The 19,442-nt window shown below is 41.6% G+C and overlaps 1 protein-coding gene across 2 annotated transcripts in view; it reads left to right on the top strand.

Moving 5' to 3' along the window:
- The window catches only part of ntng1a (netrin g1a), an 81,964-nt gene extending 63,135 nt beyond the window's left edge, over positions 1-18,829 (top strand). Inside the window, exons 4-8 of one of the 2 annotated variants that reach the window (XM_070928366.1) lie at positions 1,958-1,984; positions 6,038-6,082; positions 8,854-9,021; positions 11,603-11,737; positions 18,573-18,829. In XM_070928366.1, the coding sequence (XP_070784467.1) occupies positions 1,958-1,984; positions 6,038-6,082; positions 8,854-9,021; positions 11,603-11,737; positions 18,573-18,829 (632 nt within the window). The remainder of the gene's footprint in view (positions 1-1,957; positions 1,985-6,037; positions 6,083-8,853; positions 9,022-11,602; positions 11,738-18,572) is intronic. The other variant, XM_070928367.1, reaches the window with a different exon arrangement.
- The last annotated feature ends 613 nt before the right edge of the window (positions 18,830-19,442 follow it).

Here is a 19,442-nt window from a genome sequence, read left to right as displayed (position 1 = left end):
TAAATGACAAATTTAATTCAATTACATGCGTGAATCGGATTATATATTGATTAGTAGTATTAGTATAAGTAGTAATGTTTACATTATGTGGGTTTTTACTCAGAATTTGCTAGTGTTGGTTTAGGTGCTTGTCCACTCTGAAAGAAATTACAATATTATAACCAATATCAAAGTTTCAGCTACATGCAGCTGTATTCCAACTAATAATGATATGAACAAACACTATTAGAATGATATTTAGTTTGCATAGTAGAGTTTTCACTGTTCTGTTGTATCAATATGTATTGGCACACTCCTAAAACCAATGCTGCCAAATCAAACTGTACTTTGGAAAAACAGTGATTGTGATTGTCCTTGCCCCTGTCCTTCCCGTCTCCTGGTTAGCATCTGCCCACCCCCTTGAGGTTTGACATCCATTACGCTCCGCCTCCATATGGCAGCATAGCCTCCTGCACTTCACAGCTCTCAGACAGGTCACAGATTTGGCTCCTAAATACAGCTTGCAGGCAGAGATCAGAGGAAGAGTGATTGAATGACAGGGGGTTTGATCAAAGTCCATGAACACAAACACACACACATTCAGGAAATCCTCATGTTTCCCCCGAGTACTTGGAGATATTTCGTGACGGCTCCATTAGATGAAAGGCCCCACCAAAAATCCTGCACAGATGCCTCCTTGCCTCCTCAGCTTCCTCAGCCATAGGTGTGGTGGTGAGCGTCTGACAGGAGAGATGTGAGCAAAAGAGGAAGAAAGCACCCTTTTTTATTTCATTTCTCCCTCTAGTTTACGTGGGCGCATCTTTCCTATTGCCCAGCATGCTTCCCCTTCCCATGGTGAGGGGGTTGTTTGTTTTTGTGGGCAGACTGCCTGATTGAGGGCAGGGGGTAGAGCGAATGGGAGGGAGGGCCTCCGTTCAAACGGATGATTAGAAAAACTGGAGCTGGCATTGATGTCCTGAAAGCAAAATTCCTCTGAAAATGAATGCCAACCAAAAAATACACCGCCAGTGTGTTTGCATTCCTTTAAAGAACACAGATGGAAACAGAGAAAAATGGCAAAGTGCTTTTTAACATTGTCTGTGCTTCATGGTGTCTGAAACCCGCCACAAATGTGAACGTGTGCACCATTCATATTCACCGTCCCAACTAAAAACAAGATGTCGTGGTTGGTTCACGTGGCGAAATGATCAGCTCAAGAAGCCTACGAAAGTCTGAATTCTTAGATCCACAGCCTGGCAACATCCTGGTGTGGGAGAGATCTGGTCACCATGGGGATGACAGTGACTGTATTATCTGCTCAGTGGCTGTCTGGCACAAGGGATTACTTGATGGAGGGATGGACAGGCAGGCAGCAGGATAAGACATGTCCTCCTTTTGCGTCAGAGGCAGATCTATGATGCCCTTTCATATGTTGTGTGTGATTGTGTGTATGTGTGCATGAGAAGTCTGTCTAATGCGTCTTTGGCAATATATTGTAAGGACTGATGTGGTAAGCGGCACCTTAAAGCAACTTTTCACTTTAAAATAACTAAAATATTATGGTCTCTGACAACTGCAAGCCTGTCGTGTTCGCTGATTGGTTTTTCAGTGATGGTGGGACATTTTCAGGTGTGTACCTCATTGCTGTGGGAGAGGGCAGTAATGACCTTTTCTGGCTCTGCCAACAACAGGGACATCAAAGCCGAAATAATGGAGGAAACCAGAGGAAACCAGGGCCGTGAAGCTAAACATGCAGCAGACAACACTTTCAAATCATGGTGAAGACTCGTATTGCTTTAGATGAGTGTGTCATTTTAAGTGTGTACAGCTCATCAAGATGAATCACGAGTATTGGGGTGGGAACTCAAATCAACTGCGAGGGAGGATGGCAGGACTAACAATGTACTTCTAGTCTCAAGGAGAAATGTTGCAGTTATGCCTTGATTTAAATTGTTCTTTTTCTCTTTCTCTCTTGCAGGTATTCCTAATAACATTGGTCCAGTTAGTAAGTAAACTGTTACAAAGGAACCTTATGAATGCTTGATGCTTTGCTTTGCCTATTGTGCTACCCTTCACCATACAACCCTGAACTTGGTGCCAAGCGTTCATTTCTGATTCCAATCTTCCTACGAAGAATCACTCAACAATTGTTGACTAACCTTTTTTTTGGAGGGGAGCAGATAAGCAATAGCTGGGGGCTATATTGTCATGATGTGGGCATATTAATTTACTTTATCCAGACTCAACTCAACCAGATAACACTTGCCTGTGTCTGCATGCAAAATGTCATTTGTTTTTTTCCCCTCTCGCCCATGCATTATAAATAAATGGCATCTAGACTTTATTAAAGTGCCAAGACCTCTCTGGCAGTATAAAGTCACAGGAGGTCATTTTAATATAAGCCGCAAGCACCTCAGCTGGTATTATCTTCGTCAACCAGTAGCCCCTCAGGAGGGGGAGGAAGAAGAGAGGTGCCATGTCTCAAGTTACCGCTGCCTGGAAGGCTGTGTGATTCAGGAACCATAGGATTGTATTGAACAACTCAAAGTGCATTCACAGCCTGGCTCAATTCTTCTTTATCTTTTTTTCTCATTGCCCTGTTCTTAGTGAATATCCTCTGTTCCGAGGGCAGCAGATTGATTAGCAAATTGCCCCCCTTGCTGTCTGATCCTGGACTCTCATTGACTGGCTGAATGTTATGTTAAAGACATATGCAAGTTTTTCATAAATTGGCCCCCATGATCAACTTACCTGTTAAATGATGATAAAGACAGCAGAAATGAAAGTCTTCTATACTGTAGCTGCAACATTGTTGGCTCTGGTGCTCCATGTTAGCAATGAAGTCCATTATCTTCATCCAAAGACACAAAGACATCCAACAACTGGATTACAACTTAAGTAGTAACACATTGTTGGCTTTCATGAATTTGTCTCTAGATTTATATATATGACAAGATACATTATAAAGTCGGTATCCTTTTAGTTTGTTTAATTGCCAGATCCATATCATTTCACAAGATTAATGATTGATACCTCTCTCATATTCATCCGGTAAACATGAAGCTGAAACCAGGAGCCAGTTTGCTTAGCTTAGCACAAAGACTTGAAGCAGGGGGAAATAGTTAGCCTGGCTCTTTCCAAAGGTTAAAAAAATCATATCAACACCTCTAAATATCCCAAATTAACGCATTATATTGTTTAGTCAGTATAAAAACTATAGTGTAAAAAGGGCCAGGCTAGCTGTTTCCCCCTGCTTAAGTCTATGCTACGCTAAGCTAACTGTCTCCTGGTTTCAGTTTCATATTCAATGGACAGACATGAGAGAGGGATCAATCTTTCCCAAAATGTTTAACTATTTTTTAAGCTCTGTTATATGTGCTAATATTCAATATGATGCTAGTGGCTTACTTTCACTTAATAGCTAGCAAACGCCCAAGTGTCACCAAGCCAGGTTATATGTACCAAGGAACACGTGGACGACACACGCACACTCTTGTTTTTAACATTTAAGATGTTAAGATGATTACTGGGCAAGTTTCCCAAAAAGTGCTGTGTGAGAAAACAGATTGTTCCCAGGTGGCTTTTAATCAGGCTTTAGAGTAGCTTAGAGTAGAACACTGGTTGTAAAGTCTGATGCTATGTCACGAGTCAGAAATGGACATGTGGCCAAGTAGACCAGCCCCCCCCCCCCCCCCGCCAATCTTTCATTGCATGCCTCCCTCACCACCTCCTGATACCTTAGAAATTATACTTCCACCTCAGCATGGCCTGACGAGAGTTCAGTGTGTGTGTGTGTGTGCATGCTCTTCATACATGCTATGTATACATGCATACATATTCGCATCAGTCCTCTCTGTGCCATCCTAATGCCAGGCCAGACCATGTCCAAAGGCTGTCCTCAAATCCTTTACGGGGAGAGTGAGCATGCTGCTGATAAGTGTGTGGTTGTGTGTGTGTGTGTGTGGGGGGGGGGGGGGGGGGGGGGGGTAGAAAGGACACTGACAAACCAAAGTCTTCACTTCTCATCCAGATTGGCCCATGGGGATTTAGAGTTCTCACGAATGGTTGTCCTGTCACAGAAGCCTCCCGCAGAACCAGCAAAACACTAGAAACTAAACACACCAAAGAGGCTGAGGCTGTTTTTCAGTGCAAACACAAACCAATTTTATGCCTGTGTTATTAATAAAGTAAGAATAGAGTGGACAAGGTTAGGATGTCCTTGGGGTTGTGAGACAGACTAGAAGCAAAGCTATTGTGGAAAAAAGAAAGAAAGCACTGCACTTTTTCATGTTGTTGTTTGAAGGTAATTGAATTCCTTATTGACTTTTCTCAATTCTATTTCAAGTTTATTAAGCCAGGCAGAATTGCCTAATGCGGACCATTAAAGTGAAATTAATATTTTAAGAAACAATTCTGGCTCTGCAAGATTGCATTTCATTATGGGTATGGCATTGATTAAAATCCGTCACCACTCATTTAGCTTGCCTTACCTGAATATTCCCCATAACAAAATAATTAATGGAGCCCAGATGTGTGTTACATCCAATCAATTGCCAACACAGAATAATTAAAAATGAACTTACTTTACCAATTAGGCGTTATAGATGCGGACAGTGCGGTTTGCTCATGTGTTTTGTTCTTTCTCAAATAATGCATGACTGTGTTGTCGTCGTAGATTAATTGTTCGTGTCCTCACAAAGTCAGTTTTGTTTTTGAGGCACAGCTTCACCACTAAATGCTCAACAGAGCCACAAAAGACTCAGATAAACTCAGATAAAAAAAACAAGTTACTTGACAATTCATAAGATATAAGACCTGAGTTTGAGTGGTGACGTGGCGTGCCCTTTTTCTTAAGCTCTTTATTTGTTAATCTGTCATTTTCAAAGAGCCTCTCATTGAGTGACTCAAGTGACTCTAACCCACTGGAGATGTCGCAGTCATCACCGATGCCAGAATCCCCGAGCAGGATCAATTGTGAAGCATTTCTTCTGGGAAGATAAAAAATGAAAGAAAAGGGATGAGACAGGAGATAGAGCATGATAGTCTTTTGTTCAAGCTGTTTTGAAATCAATGACTGGTAATGTTGGGGGGTGGGGGTTAAAACTGATTGTCACAGTGTGTAGACATGCTGAGCTCAAAGCTAATGTCTTATTTAATTCCAATGCAATAAAAATAAAAAAAAGTTTGAAACAAGTATTCCGTATGAAAAAGGCGTTTCTAAAATGATTTCGGCCTTATGAACAGCAGTCATATTCTCCATTCACACAAAGCCGGCTACAGGCTTCCTGCCAAGACACCACTGGACGTTAATTACCCAAGATTGCATGATCCATGGAGTCAATAGCAAAAGGACAGAAAGATCAAGTGAAGAGACAAAGGGGCCCGATGAGGAAACTTATATCCATATTCCTCCCTTTGCTTGAGTCCTCTCCATTTCCAACCGCAAAGTATTTCCCTGACACGGAAATACGGACTTGTATGTAATTATGAGGTTATGCTACCCACAGCAGTCCGTCATTCCAAGTCCCAACACCTGCCATTATTTATTCATTGTTATTCTTCCACCAGAAATACACTGTAATTAGATATTGATTACGTAGTCGATGTGATGAATTAAACAAAACGCCCCCTAACTTCTTCATTTGCTATACATAGCTTAGACCCGCTTGCATAAATCATGACTTAAATACTAGGTTTAAGAGGGTTTTTATCTTTTTTTTTCTTCAGTTTTTCACTCATCATTGCCATTGCCATGAACACAGACATACACAGCAAGCCCATGGCAGTCACACAAATTACATACAACGTCTCTCCAATGTCCTTAATGGGTCTTTGGATGCATTCTCTTTGCTCGTCCATGTCAGCCCTGCCCCATTGTATTTTGCTGTTTCCTGATTTACTGATTTGAGTCATGCTGGACATGTCCGTGTCTCCAGTTGTGTGTGTCCACTACCACGTAGTCCCCTACCCCCCCCCACCCCCCACCCTCTAGACTATCTGTAAAGTGCATCACACAAGTGCACATGAATAACTCCTGGTTTCTCTCAATTGCACGCAGTTCGGCCGAATGTGTCATCCCTAGGTGTCGCTAACCGAAAAGAAGGTAGGCATCTAAGAATATGCAACAACTATGTTTCTTCACAGATCAATTTACCTCGGGGTGTTTATATAGTAAGCAAAAAAATGACTCTTTCGTAGCTAAGAGTATTTGTGGGTCGCATCTTCCCGTTTCCCATTTTCCTCACAAACCAAAATATAAAATAACATCCTCAGTCTGCTTGTCTTGCTCATGATAAAGGGTTTTGGATACTTCAGTGGAGGCTTGAAGATTCGTGGGGCACTCATGTTGCAACACGCTGCAGTGCCGTACATTATCCTCTCAACGTGTGCACTGTACATTTATGCATACACACTCGATTTTAATTAGGTGTAGAGCTCCCGGGGATTCTCTGTCCCATCTTAGCGCATCAGGAAGAAAAGCAGGAGAGGTTTCACGGTGGTTTTTATGCAGATTGATGTTAGGCTCATCTCAGCTTAATCCATCGTGCAGATGTGATGCACAGCCACCTCACAAACAACTAGCACACAACCACTCAGCACTGTGTTTCCATGACTGCAGCCAAGCACACACAGTGTATGTGTCAGGGGCTTATGTCTCCCAGTACAATGGAAGGGGCTGGGCCCTATTATTTCTTTTTCCCACTGTTTGTTTTATGACCGGAAAGGAATCGAGGGATTGATGTGTTCACTGCTAGCCAGTTTCCTTACCCACGCTCCTGTGCACATATTTATAGGGTGAAAATTCTTGGCTGGCCTCCACTGAGGTGGAGAGTAGTTTGTCAGGGGATAGTTTCTGTCTGGGGAAACATACACAGAGGCTTTTGAATTATACAAAGCACTTGTTAATGAAATGAAGCATAAAAGAGAGACCATAATATTCGAATTGATCGCCATCTAAGGCATTTGTAACAGATGCTGCTACATGCAGCCAACTTCACTTGGCAATGTCACTCCTTATTTTCCAATGCCATCATTCATCATTATTGCGTATGTTTCTTTTTTTTTTACTGTTACATTTATTATTAAGCATGATGCTTAGTATTCTTAATTCTCTGACATTACATGTTTATTGTTTAACTGCAATATCATTTTTTTTTTTGATTGTTTCTTCTTTTAATTTTAGTAGCTCCTCAAGTTGCATTGTCCACTGCCCCTTCTGTCCACGTTGCAAACAGCAAGCGAGGTAGGAGCTCTGGAACTCATACATTGCCCCCTAGATGACACCCAAGCCCCTCTCACTGTATGAACTGATGTATCTGTTTAACTGTAAGCCCCCTAACCCTTGCAGTACTAACCCAATGCGAGAGCACTCTGTGTCCATATCTCCAGCTCAGTGCTGGACTGATGTCTTTCACTGTACGGGGCACATTGAGGATTCATTCGTCTATGGAATCGTTTCTAAACACTATAAAAGTCCCTTGGAATCATATCTTTTTCTGTGAAAATAAAGTGGGTGCTTGAGACTACAACTATTTTTGGGGAACGTGTTTCCAAGACTCGAGACTTTTTATTCCCCATGCGTGCATGATTTATGACCTTAGCCTATTTCTAGAAAGGAGAGATTATTTGTCTTCTGAGAGTATGTCTGCGAGAGTGAGGATTCGAATGTAGAAGATCTTGGCTCACACTCGGACAAGACTTTCTGCTTTAGGTGAAAGGTAGAGTGGACTAGACTTGCTGCTCCTTCATTTCCAAGCCTTGTCGGGTTGTTAGCGGGCCGGACAGAGAGACCTGACCCCAATACAGATCCTTAATAACCACAATCCCTTGGATGAAAGCCCCATCCGCACCACCACCACCCCCCCCCCTCCGTTCTGGATCCGTGAGTGGGCATTCTGTCCGAGCGGCTGCCAGTGAGGCTTAAGGGTCACATCTGTCTGCGCTGTGACACATGGTGTCAGTGGTCACTCAGCGTGGCAGACTGATCCTCACTCAGAGAGAGCTGAGCTGAGGCTGCACCCCTCCCATCCCGAACCCCTAGGGCCAAGGCTGCCAGTGAGTATCATAGACTGCAGCATGAGGTTTTGCAGTCCAGCTACAACTCCATATATCTAATTTAGCATGACATAACACTGCATAGCAGGCAATAACACACTCTCTCCCAGCTGCACCTCACCATACGCTCACTTGCCTTATTGACTGCTTTCCAAAGACAGTATAAGTTGGGTTGTAATAAGCCTTTAAAAACAACTATCCAGCCACTTTATGGATGAGTTAAGGATTTGGAATTCATCATGCATTTCATTACAAAGGGTTGTGATATGAAGCTCCATTAAAAGTTTCATCCCGTTACCCCAAACCAGATTGACCATGACATTCAAGAGATCGATTAGACAACAATTTCAAAACTCCACAACACCATTCCCTGAGTGGAGAGATCCATTTCATTCATGGTTTGACCTGCCTTACACTGTGTGGTGTTCCCGATGTGACCGTGTCTCTGTGCCATCATCTTGGAGCCTTCCTCGCCTCGTGTTGTGGTGTGCTTGAATTGATGTGACCTCTTTGAGTCCTACTAATGCCGTGCTTTTTTTTTATGTGATGTCTTTTTCTAACTCTGGCTGTGCCCATGCCAGACTAATCATGAGTGACCCCCCCTCTCATCCCTTCCCCAACATCTCCTTCTCCTCCCTCACAACGCAGTCGCCATTTTTAACCTTGCATGCCATGGCGCCTCGTTCAAATTCTTGCTAACCCCACCGCCGTAGCACTCGCAGCAACAGCAACAATTCCAACTCTCCCCACCGCGTCTCTCTCTTTTTCTTTCTCTCTTTCTCTGTTCTCTTCCCTTCACACTTCCTCTCTCTTTGCAAGACTGCGAATGCTTCAGCCACTCCAACCGATGCAGCTACATCGAGCTGCTAAACACCGTCATTTGCGTGAGCTGTAAGCACAACACTAGGGGCCAGCACTGCCAGCTATGCAAGCTGGGCTACTACCGCAATGCCTCGGCAGAACTGGACGATGAAAATGTGTGCATAGGTTAGTCCCCCACCCGGCCCCTTTCACTGCTTTCACACAAACACTGTCCTCGCCTCACTTCCTGTCTTTGACTCGTCACCAGCGAAGGTGTCTCCTTTCTCGCCCCTCCACTTCACCATCCTCTCACCCTCCTGCCTCCATGTCTGTCAGTGGTCTACGCATCTTCCTCTTTTGCTTCTTCTGCTTTTGCAGAATGGTGTCACTCATTAACCTACTTGTCAGAATCAGGAAAAATGAATGCGGTTGGGCTAGCTGCTAGCTTTTATTTTCTGATGTAGTACATTACAGTTGGTTTCTAGCTGCCAGAGTGTATCTAAGGGGCATAACGTTTAGAGTTTAAAGTTAGAATGATCTCATTTGCAGATATAGAAGAATATAGCATGTACACAAACTCATGGACACCGAAGATATGAAAAATTTATGTTAGCCCCATTCTAAATAGAAATTGGCTAATACTTTAATGTCAGCTAATTTACAGTGTATCTTCATCTCACTTTAGCGTTAAACTTTGACTTGTGACTCACTTTTTTTAGATATTCTGTCATGATTTTATTAAAGAAATAAAATGTTTGACATTTTGTAAAATATGCTTATTTGATTTCTTGCTGAGAGTTAGATGAGAAGATTGATACCACTCTCATGTTTGTATGATTAATATGAAGCATAGTCAGTAGCCGGTTAGTTTAGCTTAGCACAAAAAATAAAAAGGGGGAAAAAGCTAGCCTGGCTGTGTCCAAAGTTAACAAAATCTGTCTACCAGCATCTCTTAAGATCACTAATCAACATGTTATATCTCGCTTGTTCAAGCTCTACATAAAAAAAAAGTGTAAAAATCAATTTGCTGTTTTTTGAGGGGTTATGTACAGGACTTGGTGTGTTCAGGAATTTCATACCTTTAGACAGAGCAAGGCTAGCTGTTTCCCCGTTTTGAGTCTTTATGCTAAGCTAAGCTAACTGGCTCCAGCGACATATTTAGCGTACACTAAACTCTTAGCAAGAAAGCTAATAAGTTAAGAATACTAATTCCCCAAAATGTCAAACTACTCCTTTTAAAAAAACTGCATAATTTGTGAGCAGGCCATATGTTATTTTACCATTCAGCAAGTAGCGCTTCTTTAAAACCTGATTAGTGATAAAACTGTCAGACTGCTCACTGGTATTCGATTTGGCTTGCCTGTGCCACCTGATGTAGTCATGTCAAAAGTAAAAGGCCATTTTCATCTGGTGTTTCTGATATTTTGTCCACCTTTATGCAGGCTTTCATACTGCATCATCTTTTTTTCTTACGTGTAAAAATGTGTCAAAATTGCATTTCAAAGAGTTCCTCCTGCAATAGTTTGGTTCCCTAGTGGATTCTTTAGCTAGTATGTGGAGTGTGTGTTCACAGCGCTCAGTGCCAGGTGCATTTGTGAGTCCTGAGGGGGGAGTCTGACAAGCAACAAGAGTTCTGAGAGAAATGTCGCAGTGAAGTCACACCGCCAGTCAGAGGTGCCACGCAAGTGCATATGTCAAATACATGAAATGGCCTCAGGAGTAGCAGCTGAAAACTGTCACAAGGCGTTAAGAGTCATCGAGGCGTTGCCTCGTGCCAAACTCGCCATAACCTGCCTCTCTCTTACTGACCCCCCTGTTTGTCACTTGCCGTCACCTCTCTCCTCTTGCCTGACCCCCGGATGTCATTCGAGTGCAGCCACGTGCAGCCAGCACAGCCACAGAAGGTGCAATATGATGGTCAGGAACTGTCAAAATAGGTGTCACTTTGACTGCAGAGTGCTCCATTCGCTGTGGAAAGCTGGAAGGTCAGTTGAGCGTAGGACACCAGAGACTTGACAGCTTGTTTTTTTTATAGAGAAGGTATTTTAAAGGATATTCCAAGTCTTAGTGTGGCTAATCACCCTTCTCTTCTGTTAATGATAAAGAGGCATTAGAAGATTATGTATTTACATCAATTTGAAAATTAGAGAGAATTAAAGAACATATTACAACAATGCCCATTTCAATGTGCTCTCTGTTCTCTCATTCCGCTAAAACCTGAACATTCACTCTTTGTCTTTGTTTCATGCTATTATCCATCTGATACCTGCTCATCACATTTACTGTCTCCTCTTTCCATCTCTCTCTACCTGTACCTGTATGAATGAATCAGATTTTAGAAAAGCATGTGCAGATTAGCCCACTTAGCCCACATCTGAAATCAAAGCTACCGATAATGCTTTGCATATTTGCTCATCGCACGTTGTATACCTTTTTATGTTATTTTATACAACAGTAAAATAAATGTTCTAATAATTACAGATATGCTGTAATGAATACAAAGTGTTCATGCAACAAGAATCAACCTCATTCTTCTCTCATTCTGTCTCCATTACAGTTGAAATGGTAGCATTTCTTTCTGTATGAGTCTTTAAGTCTATTCACATTTTATTACCAGTAAAAGCTAATCAAGCGCCTTGTTGTAATAGTCGAGCTTATGATTGAGGAATGTGGTCCGCGCTGTAAAAATCCATAGACGTGTGCCGGGAAGTCAAAGCACCACCCTGTTTCCAGCCTGTGTGTGTATGTGTGTGTCTTGTTTTTCCAGAGTGTAATTGTAATCCCTTTGGCTCAGTCAGTGATCGCTGTAATGGCACAGGATTTTGTATATGTAAGGAGGGCACTACAGGGCCCAAGTGTCAGGAGTGTCTACCCGGCTATTTGTGGGACGATGGCTGCAAATGTAAGTAGAACCACAACCCCCCCCCCCCCCCCCCCCCCCCCCCGTCTCTCTCTGCTATCTCTCTCTGATTCCTTTCCTCTCTGTGTGATTCCTGAGCTTTGGCTGGAAGAATGTGCTGCACATGCGCAGGACTGCCCAGCTGCCTTGACAAATACAGACCTAATCCCATAACACGAGCTAACCCAATATACTAAGCCATTTGATTCACTAACTGAACCTGCATTCCACACTTGCTGCGGCTGCGTTAACAATGTAATGTCAGCAGGTGCCCTATATATGGCTCAAATACAGAAAAAGCAATAGCATGGCAGGATGCATGCTGCTAAGTAACTTGGTTATCCAGCCATGTTGCACACCAACAAAACAACAGCTGAGTCAATATTGACTGCTTGACAGGCTGCCTGTGATCTGTTAGAGTAGCCATCACCCCCCTCGCCAGTCCACAGCAGGACAATGTCATCCAACACTAACATTTTTAAACAGAGAATGCAGGTCATTTTGTGTTCCAGCCCATTTATTACTGTCTACTGTTTATATTTCCCTGCGGCCATTTTGCGATGCATGCCCTGTGTAGTCATTTTTTTTCAAATGTCACCAATTTTTCATTGGGTTTTTTTCCAAGTCAAACATCAGTGACAAACCTACAGGTGTTAGCCATAATAAAGTACACACCTCGTGATGAAGGATCTATTTGCCCACCTCCTGCAGCTCAACATTAATCTCTGTCCTGGCTAACAAAGGTGTCCTAAATAACTTAATAATTTTAAATAATTTTGGCGGATTCATGTCTAATGGAGGTCTCTATTTCTACCTGTGGATGTAAGGTGCTAGCCAGCGTTATCAAGAGTGTGGTATTATCATGAAGAATGTCAGCAACTGGTGAAAAAGTTTGTCTGCGTCCTTTGACATATTAATCCAATCACAGAGCCTGAAAGAAGCTCAGAAGTGTGTGAATGTGACCAATCATATGAAAACACAATAAATGCACAACGTAAACTCTGAGAAAAGATAAATGACGGCTATTACTATAATTTAGCAAAGAAGATTTCTCTATGTTGGAAAATGGAACTGAACTTTAATGAATTAGGTAGCTATTTGTTATATTGTTCTAATGCTGGAGTCAGTTTTGAAGATAACTGGACAAATATAGACAATATCCACCCTTACACAGACTGCTGTATAAATCAACCTTGAAAGAGGAGGAAGCCACTTGACTATGAAAGCGAATATGTTCAAGTGTTCAAACTGTGTACAGGCTTTAAAGGCAAAGAACACAGAGAGGGTAACACGTAATATGCCGTCCTCACAGGTGACACATTTCAAAGACCTCATACCACATTATATATAATCAATATGTAATAAATATAATGTTGAACAATAGCTGATCTATTGCTCTATAGATCTAAACTGGTAAATGACAAGTTGTGATGTCCATCCCTCAAAATGAGCAAAGTGTTTTTGCAGGAGCTGCTATTTGCCATTGGTGTTCAACAGTAAAAGGAGAAATCCATCGGCAAAGAGTCAAAGAGACCAGAGTGTTCTGCTCTGACAGCAGCCACAATAGACCACAATGCACTGCAGAAACACAACTTGCTGTGTTTTGTCGACAGGGCTGTTGTAGATGAAGTAGATGAGGGACGTTTGAGAGAAAAGGGCTTCATCAAAGAATAAATTAAACCACTTTGTAATGAATATCTAGAATGCGCCTTTTTTTAAAAATCAAAATGGATAGATGCAGTATAAGCACTCGGCCTGTGTTGGTCTGCAACATGAAAATAAAAGTGCTTTAAAGTCAGGTGCATTGTGATTTGAATTCACTGTAAAATGAATAATCTGTTTATTTCAGTAGCTCCTGACACAGATGGGTGTTCATTAAAATGCACTGGTTTTTACTGTTTTTGTCTAATATATTCAGCGTGTATTGGGTGAATACACACTGTCAGCATGCACATCTGTTTCTGCACACAGGTTGGGGTGAAGGCATAGGTTGGCACGGCTCACATCCCATGCCATCTCATAGTGAATGAATATACAAACCCTGAGGCATTACTTGGTGAAATACTGAGAATGCTGAGCTGTATAACAGCAGTAATTAAATGTTTACAAGTAACGAGAAAAGTGAAAATGAAACAGATGGGAAGTCACATACAGAGAGACGCAGCATAGAATGGATCAGTAGTTTTATTTATCAGATTGGCTATGAAACTGATTAGAAAATCAAACAAACGTTATTGTATGTTCTCAAACCTTCTAAGTCAGCTTGCCTCAAACTTTTACTCTTCTTCTAATGATTACTGGGATGCTCTTATACCTTTTATTTACATGAGTGATATGTGTTCTTTTGCAATTCAATTAGAATTTATTCTCTTGGTGTGCCTACTTTCCTCAATCTAGTCAGTTAGCATGTTTTAATACATTTCCCAAAATGCCTTCGAGGGATGCCCGAAGAAAGGTGTTATCTGTGCTGCACATGTGCAGAGAGAGCAACAGTAATAGCAAAGAAAAAGAAGAGGGATGGTGTGGTGTTATATTTGGTCCTGGTGAAGAGTGCACTGGCTATTATACTGTACTATACTGATTGCATTCTGGTCTACTGAGGCTACAGTGGAGAAATGAGTATTTCTGCCTCTACTATGGATTTCTCCGTGTTTTGTTGATGTTTTAGTAGCTGAAAGAAATCCTTCACTGCAATGGCAATTAGAAGGAATTAGAAAGATAACTTTAACAACAAATGCGATAGTGTGGAAAATACACAAAGCTGTTGAATTTGAAAAAGGTGAATTTGTTCTCACATTGGCTGCACAAAACGTTTTCCAGAAGAAGTGGGGAATCACCTGAAATAATGCCTAAAACAACTGAAATAGTTTGAAAACTTTTCTGTCTTGACCTCCCCTTGCTTACCCACTGCTGCAGTATTTATGTGCATGGACAAGACTCTATCTGCATGCAGACTGAAGAATGCAATTAAAACTCAAATCTCTCGTCAAACACATCACAGTCCCAGACAGGCGCACATAGTTCATCGGTCCCCTCTCTAAATATTATCACTCATATCAAAAGCAAACGGTGCAAATCTTGTCTTCTACTGCCTGTGCTGGCTCTGTTTACATGCGGAGAAATGGTTAATGTGAGAGACTGAAGAGAGACAAAGGTGTAGAGCTTGGAATAATATTCATCCTGTTTTTAGGCATTTTTATGTATTAAAAATATAGTAGCACGACTACACTTATTCGTAGTTACAACCCCTTCCTCTGAAACAAGGACCAAATAGATAGCACAAGGATCAGATCCTAACCCATAACCCCCTATGCTGTTACTTTATGTGCCCTCAGGTTTTGCCCTCCCCTTCTCAGTGTCACAGGACCTTGAGTCTCATTGACCCTCCTACATAGACAAAGTTGTTCTTTTTAAAAATCAATATACATGTTTCATTTTGGACATCAGAATTGCGTGATTTGCCTGCAGGGGTCACCCATTACCTGAACTTTCCTTTGAAGTCTAGTGAACTTGCTATGCAGTGTTGAGCATCATGCAGAATTCATTCAAGTCGTGGTTTATCTTAAAATGAAAATTTACTGTCACTATCTATTCGTAAACAAAGTACACATCAAGCTAGCAAGGGCTGCCTCCCCTCATTGCAAACTGCTGAGAGTCAGTAGAAAGTGACAATGTTTTCATTGCAAATGGCCCATGCCTTTAAAAATATTCCAGTCTTTCCAGTTCAGAATCAGAAATACTTTATTGATCCCCAGGGGGAAATTATACAATTCTAACAGACATAAGCCATTTCGCCCAATTCACATGTTGCTGTATTAGCCTACTGTCTGGAAGACAGTGAACCAGTTCTAAATTGAGGCTAAACACAACCTGAGGAGAAATATCATGTTACTGAACATAGCTATTAGCCAACATTTATTTTCAACTACCTCAACTGAATTCATATTCTCTGACATTATGCACTTGTTTGTTGGCTACCAGCTCAAGCTAGCAATATGTGAATTTAGGTAGTTAAGGCTGTTGTTAAAAGTTGTTTTCAGCTAAATCTTACACAATTCAACCAACTTTTGGAGATGAATATAACATAATCACCATGAAGTTACTTCTAATATTCAACAATATAGACCAGTATCATTTCTGAAAGCTACTCTTCAAGCTACTGTAGACTTTAACAAACAAGTCAGGTTTGTATTGTCTTAAGTAGGAAATGCCATCCTGAGTATGGTGGAAATCAAATATTGTGCACCTCTAATGACTGCTGTCACAAAGCTCTTTATTTTGAGGTGCAGTAGTTCGGCTGCACATTTAAAATCTGCCATCATTAGCACAGCAGCTTAGCTAGCACAGCTTGATTGCGTAGTTTCAGGTCCATTGGGGTCTAGCCTGTTGCTAGACGGTTGACCTAGGGCTGGTTTCACTTTGAGAAGGTGTGCATACACAATAATGTCTTGCACATCATCTCAAGTATTTTTACGATACATTTAAAGCACAGAAGGAATACAAAAGACTGAATATCCTTAGAAAAACATGACATGTTGCAGTTTATCATGAAAGCAAGTGGGGATAAGATGGACAAGATGAAAGGTCATTGTCTTATTAAAGGAGTCTCTCCCATGTACTGATCATATCAAGGCCTCTTGAGGAAAACATGATTATTTGATGCACTTGATTGATCCTTGTCATCTGGGAGGAGAAGTTTAGCTTCCTCATCATGAGATGAAAACCAAGTAAACAGCAGTGGTTGTAGTTTTATATATTGACTTATTACTTGAGTTTCTGCTGAGTGGTTGAATTGGTCATGAAATTGATATGTCAGTTGGAATGGAGAAAAAAAGGACAAAGAGAGAGTTCAGATGTCTTATTTGGATCTAGTTGTGCATGGTAATTGGTGAGCTGTGGCCTGAAGCAAAACTTACTAAGCCAAACAGCAGCTCCCTTTTCCCCAGCAAAACAGACGTGGCACAAATAGGATTCGCAGAGTCAATGTTTCTTAACAAGCCTCCCATCAAAGCCCTATTTGGCTATTCCTGGGAGACAGCATGCATCCAATCCTGAGTATTAGGAGAGAGGCCTGATATTTGTTATTGTGATATTTATGTCCCATAGAGTTCATAGATTGCTCACCACATTGTTTTCCACTCCCATAAAGGACTGAAATGGGCAGAAGTGGCCCCTGTGTTTATTACTGTTTATTTGTCTCTGTTGGTTTATTAGTTTGTGCGGCGCTGCTTTGTTTGCCTCCAGCTTGCTTGACAGCTTGCCTCCACTGGGAATAGAGTGGCCTCGGTGTCCCAGCTCTAAATATACACCAATTTTCACCTGACGTTCAGTTTGTCTAAACTCAGTGCCGTTTGGAGGGAAGCCTTTCACGCTTTGAGGAAACTGTGGATTTCTGCACAGTAACATAGCTGATGGGACGGGGCTTGTCATTAAAGATATGTAAATGTTTAAAAGGCAGTTAATCAGAATGATTAGGTTCACATACAAAAGATGAGTTGAAACTGTTGCATCTATGAAGGGGTTTTGGTCTTGCTCGGAGCCGATAATTATCCTTTTTTTGTAACCTTTAAAAAGTGCTATAATGTTCTATTGCATGTTATGTTATTATGTTAGGAGGATGTGAAATTTTATATAAATTAATTATTTTAAACAAGAAAAAATCAGCACACTATAAAAATGTGAATATATGTAAGGTGTTATTTAATTCTTGAAAGGAAGTTTAAAATATTGAATGTTTGTCATCAATTTAAAGTAGAATACTGGGTGTGATAGAAGAGCCCTCTGAACCCACTACGTGTATATTTTTGATATAATTATGCCATCTTTAAAATTATTGTGATGGCATAAGTTTTTCTATGTAGAAAAATGAGACACTCCCTGTGAAAATAAGTGTCTTTTTTAATACTTTTGGAGCGCCGAAGGTAGACATTTTCAAATTCTACACGATTGCTTTAATGTGTGTTTTTACCTTCAATTTACATACTAACATTAATAATGTATATTTTAGTAATGTATATTTCATTCATGTTACTTACTACTATATATATCAGGGATTTTGCTAATCCAGTATATTGTATAATGAAATGTTGAAGCACTAGTTGTACATTTTGGGAAATATGCTTATTTGCTTTCTTGCTGAGAGTAAAATGAGAATACTGATGCCACTCATACGTCTGTCCAGTAAATATGAAGCTTGAGGCAGCAGCCGATTTGTATAAAACAACATTTTGCTGTTTTATGGGGGTTTATGTACATGTGCTTGTGTGTTACTGTTCACGGCTGGGAGAACTTAGCAGGCAACCAGCAGAGAATCCAGAGAGTTACAGGTCCCGGCCAAAAAAAACTGTGGTACAAAACATCCCATAAAATAGCAACATGTTGTTTTTACACACGGACTATGTATGGATTAAACTAAAGAGTTATAAGCTAAGCTAAACTAAGCTAACCGGCTGCTGTCTCGAGCTCCATATTTACTGTACAGGTAAGAGAGTAGTATTGATCTTCTGCTCTAACTGGCGTGAAGGAAATGAATAAGCGTATTTCTCAAAATGTCAAAATATTCCTTGAAGAGTTTAGCTATGAATCAAACCTGGAATAAAATGCGGTAACATTTTACTTGAAGAAAACATTTAGTACATTTTTGATTTGTTAGAATCAGTATGAGAGAGTTCCTCATTTTCATCCAATCTTAATGGGGCCACTGAGTAGGTAATTAAATATGAAATTAATTGATAATTAGTGCTATTATAATATGTATCACAGTAAACTTCAAGTAAAGTGTCACCCAAAAACCTCTTGCTTGTTTGATTCTCACTCCTCTCTCCTGTCTTTACATTAGCCCGGGTGTGTGACAACGAGCTCCTGCGCTGCCAAAATGGCGGGGTGTGTGTCAACAACGTCCGCTGCACCTGTCCTTCAGCCTACACGGGCCTGCTGTGTGAGAAGCCCCGCTGCGAGACGGAGCTGGGGGGCTGCGGTGGCCCCGATTCGGGCCAGGCCCCCATGGCAGCTCCGTCCTCCCCCAGGCTGCTGCTGCTGCTGCTGCTGGGCTCGGCACTGCTGAGAGAGGCCTCCTGCTGGCCCGCCGTGCTCTAAAGAGACCCATGACCTGGTGGGAGTGATAAACTCCCCACCGCCTCCACCTTAACCTTTCCACCCCCCCACCAACCCCCCCGCCCCCCTTTCAAATAATCAACAACCATTAAACAAGAACAACCATGAGCTTTCTGGACTGTACTGTGCTGAGCTTCTCCGCCGCCAGACTCAATGGACACTCGCGCTGACGATAAAGGGAACATGCCAGACAAATGAGTGCAAAAACTCTTCATTTAATTTCAAAGAATATATAGAAATAAAAAAAAACATATACTTCTATGCCAGATATTATTAAAAAAAAAAAGAGTAACTGAGCGTTTGCCTAATAAAAGTAAAATGAGCAAAGAACAATGAGACCCCCCTCCCCCTCTAAGCCATACCAGGTACTTGAGCTCCTTCCAGTTTGAGAAGGGATAACTGAAGATGACAGACTTGTTCATTCCTCTCTTATTGCCACGGCAACAACAGCTGCGACCAATCAGTGGCCACCGACCCCCCCCCACCCACCCACCCCCTTGGGTTGCTTCTGCGAGTTAATGTTGGCTGAACTGACGCCTAAGAAATCTCAAAGAAACTGTCCCCCCCTGCGCTGAACGGCACAGACTGGCCTCTG

This window comes from Enoplosus armatus, chromosome 21, assembly GCF_043641665.1.
Source record: "Enoplosus armatus isolate fEnoArm2 chromosome 21, fEnoArm2.hap1, whole genome shotgun sequence".
In the NCBI taxonomy this organism is placed as follows: Eukaryota; Metazoa; Chordata; class Actinopteri; order Centrarchiformes; family Enoplosidae; genus Enoplosus; species Enoplosus armatus.
The sequence above is the reverse complement of the archived record's forward strand: the minus strand, read 5'-3'. Positions and strand labels throughout refer to the sequence as shown.